The 1,942-nt window shown below is 34.8% G+C and overlaps 1 protein-coding gene across 1 annotated transcript in view; it reads right to left on the reverse strand.

Annotated features, from left to right (window-relative positions):
- Positions 1 to 1,942, reverse strand: part of RELN (reelin) — a 233,623-nt gene that overhangs the window by 99,839 nt on the left and 131,842 nt on the right. The window contains exon 15 of the mRNA XM_017745972.1: positions 1,529 to 1,638. Within this exon, the coding sequence (XP_017601461.1) occupies positions 1,529 to 1,638 (110 nt within the window). The remainder of the gene's footprint in view (positions 1 to 1,528; positions 1,639 to 1,942) is intronic.

The following is a 1,942-nucleotide window of genomic DNA, read 5'->3' on the forward strand; positions in this document are numbered from 1 at the left end:
CAATACAGTGTAAAGCTTCAGTGTCACAAGTATTTAACAAAGGAGGCATTCAAAACCTCAGAAATACATCTTTAAGACTTGATTCCTATATCATGGTTCTGCACCTCAAATTCAGAGCAGGCACTTTCTAGCCAGATTTTTTGAGATGGTGCACACAGGAGCATGCAGCATCCTTTCATGGAGTTGCACTTTGTTCTATAAGCAAAGGTTGTGCAGATAAATGAATTGTCAAATGATTTTCAAAATCTTGTTTTGTTCTATTGTAAGGAATTGGTATCCTTGGACTGATTTCATCTTGCTGTGGTTTCTGTGAACCCCTCGTGAGTGTCTCCAACACTTAGAGTCTGCATTTTGTGAGATAGCAACTCATCTTTGCAGATACTCACAGACATCTTATGTTTATACACCTATCTTTTCCCTTAATTTTATTTTCTTTTTGATGTATATCATATCCCTAAAGAGAAGCATTAATACCATATCCAGAATGTCAAGATGATGCTACTTCCGATTATGATTAAGAGAACACTTTTCATTATTTTTAATGACAAAATTTCCTTTATGACATCTCCTTAACAGCTCCAAGATTTTATTTTCAAAACTAGGCATCAATCTATTTTAAGAATTCTCCAAAATGTAACTATTTACTTTTCCTAGGCACCATATCAAACCTTACTGGGAATCACTACAAAATTTCACAGGCTATTGTACATCACTGTGAATCTCTAACTTACGTATTTCACGCCTCTAGCCAAACAAATTCAGGATATAGTTTACTTCATTCCAAATCATTTAGGGCTAACAAGAAAGCTAAAAAAATTTGCAGTTACTCTTAGTTAGCCCTTTCAATGATAATTATTTCTTCATTTCATACATTTTATCCTGTGTTCCTAAATACCTTTTCTGTCCTTTAAAGTATTTCTTTTTAATTCTGGTCCTGGTTATCCTCCGCAATAAATCATATAAATATAAATTCCTCTGTGTTCTTCACATCCATTTAAAGAAAAGGTATGTGAAAAATAATTTTCTAAGAGAACAGTTCCCTGAAACAGATGGTACTTTTCCCTGAAAATACGGTAGACAATGTAAAGGTTTGTCAGTGTTTTGTAGCAGCATTGCTTGAAGATGGTCTTCCATGTCCAGAAGCAAAAATACGTTCCAGATGCTGCAGTTGTTGCTCAGGCTGGTGCAGTTCCACACAGCCAGTGTGGAACCTATTTATGCAATTAGGACTCAGCAGACAGAAGAAATGTTATACTAAGCCCCTGCCACCAATATTTTTTCCTGGAAAGCATTCAAATAAAAGAAAAAAAAAAAAAAAAAAAAGAAAGATACTCTACTAGACCATTGTCTTTTCTGATGGCAGAATCTCTCTCTAGCTTCAAAATGCACCTGCTACCAAATGCAACTAAGCAGAACAGGAATTTAACAAACTGTAAATCCATTGACTGGTGATTGTGGAAAATATGTTTACTTGGAGCAGCATATAAAATTTACTTTTCTGATGTGTCATGATGATAAGAATACTAACTATTATCGATTGCCCACATATTTCCAAGGATTGGTCCTGTTTGTCTCCATCGAATCCTGGTGTCACTTGTCAGCGCGGCATTGGGAAGGGGAATAGTTATTCGGTTCCACCTGAAATACATACAACACAAACTCTAGCATTTTACACTGATAGTTACTTTAAGCAACTATATATTTTGCAGATATGTTTATGTATTCTGGAAGCTTTGTGAGAAGCTTTAATTTTAACATCTGCTCAAATGAAGCTTAAATTCATGGCAGCTCTAGAAAATACAAAGTAAAAGAAGAACACAGCCTGTATTTTCATACAATATATGAAAGTTAGTTATTATGTTATAAAACTCAGCCATTCATGTAGGAATTCACGAAATTGGCAAAGAAAATAACCTCGTTTGCTATAGTGACTTTTCCATCA

This window comes from Corvus brachyrhynchos, unplaced genomic scaffold (genome assembly GCF_000691975.1).
Source record: "Corvus brachyrhynchos isolate BGI_N302 unplaced genomic scaffold, ASM69197v1 scaffold239, whole genome shotgun sequence".
In the NCBI taxonomy this organism is placed as follows: domain Eukaryota; kingdom Metazoa; phylum Chordata; class Aves; order Passeriformes; family Corvidae; genus Corvus; species Corvus brachyrhynchos.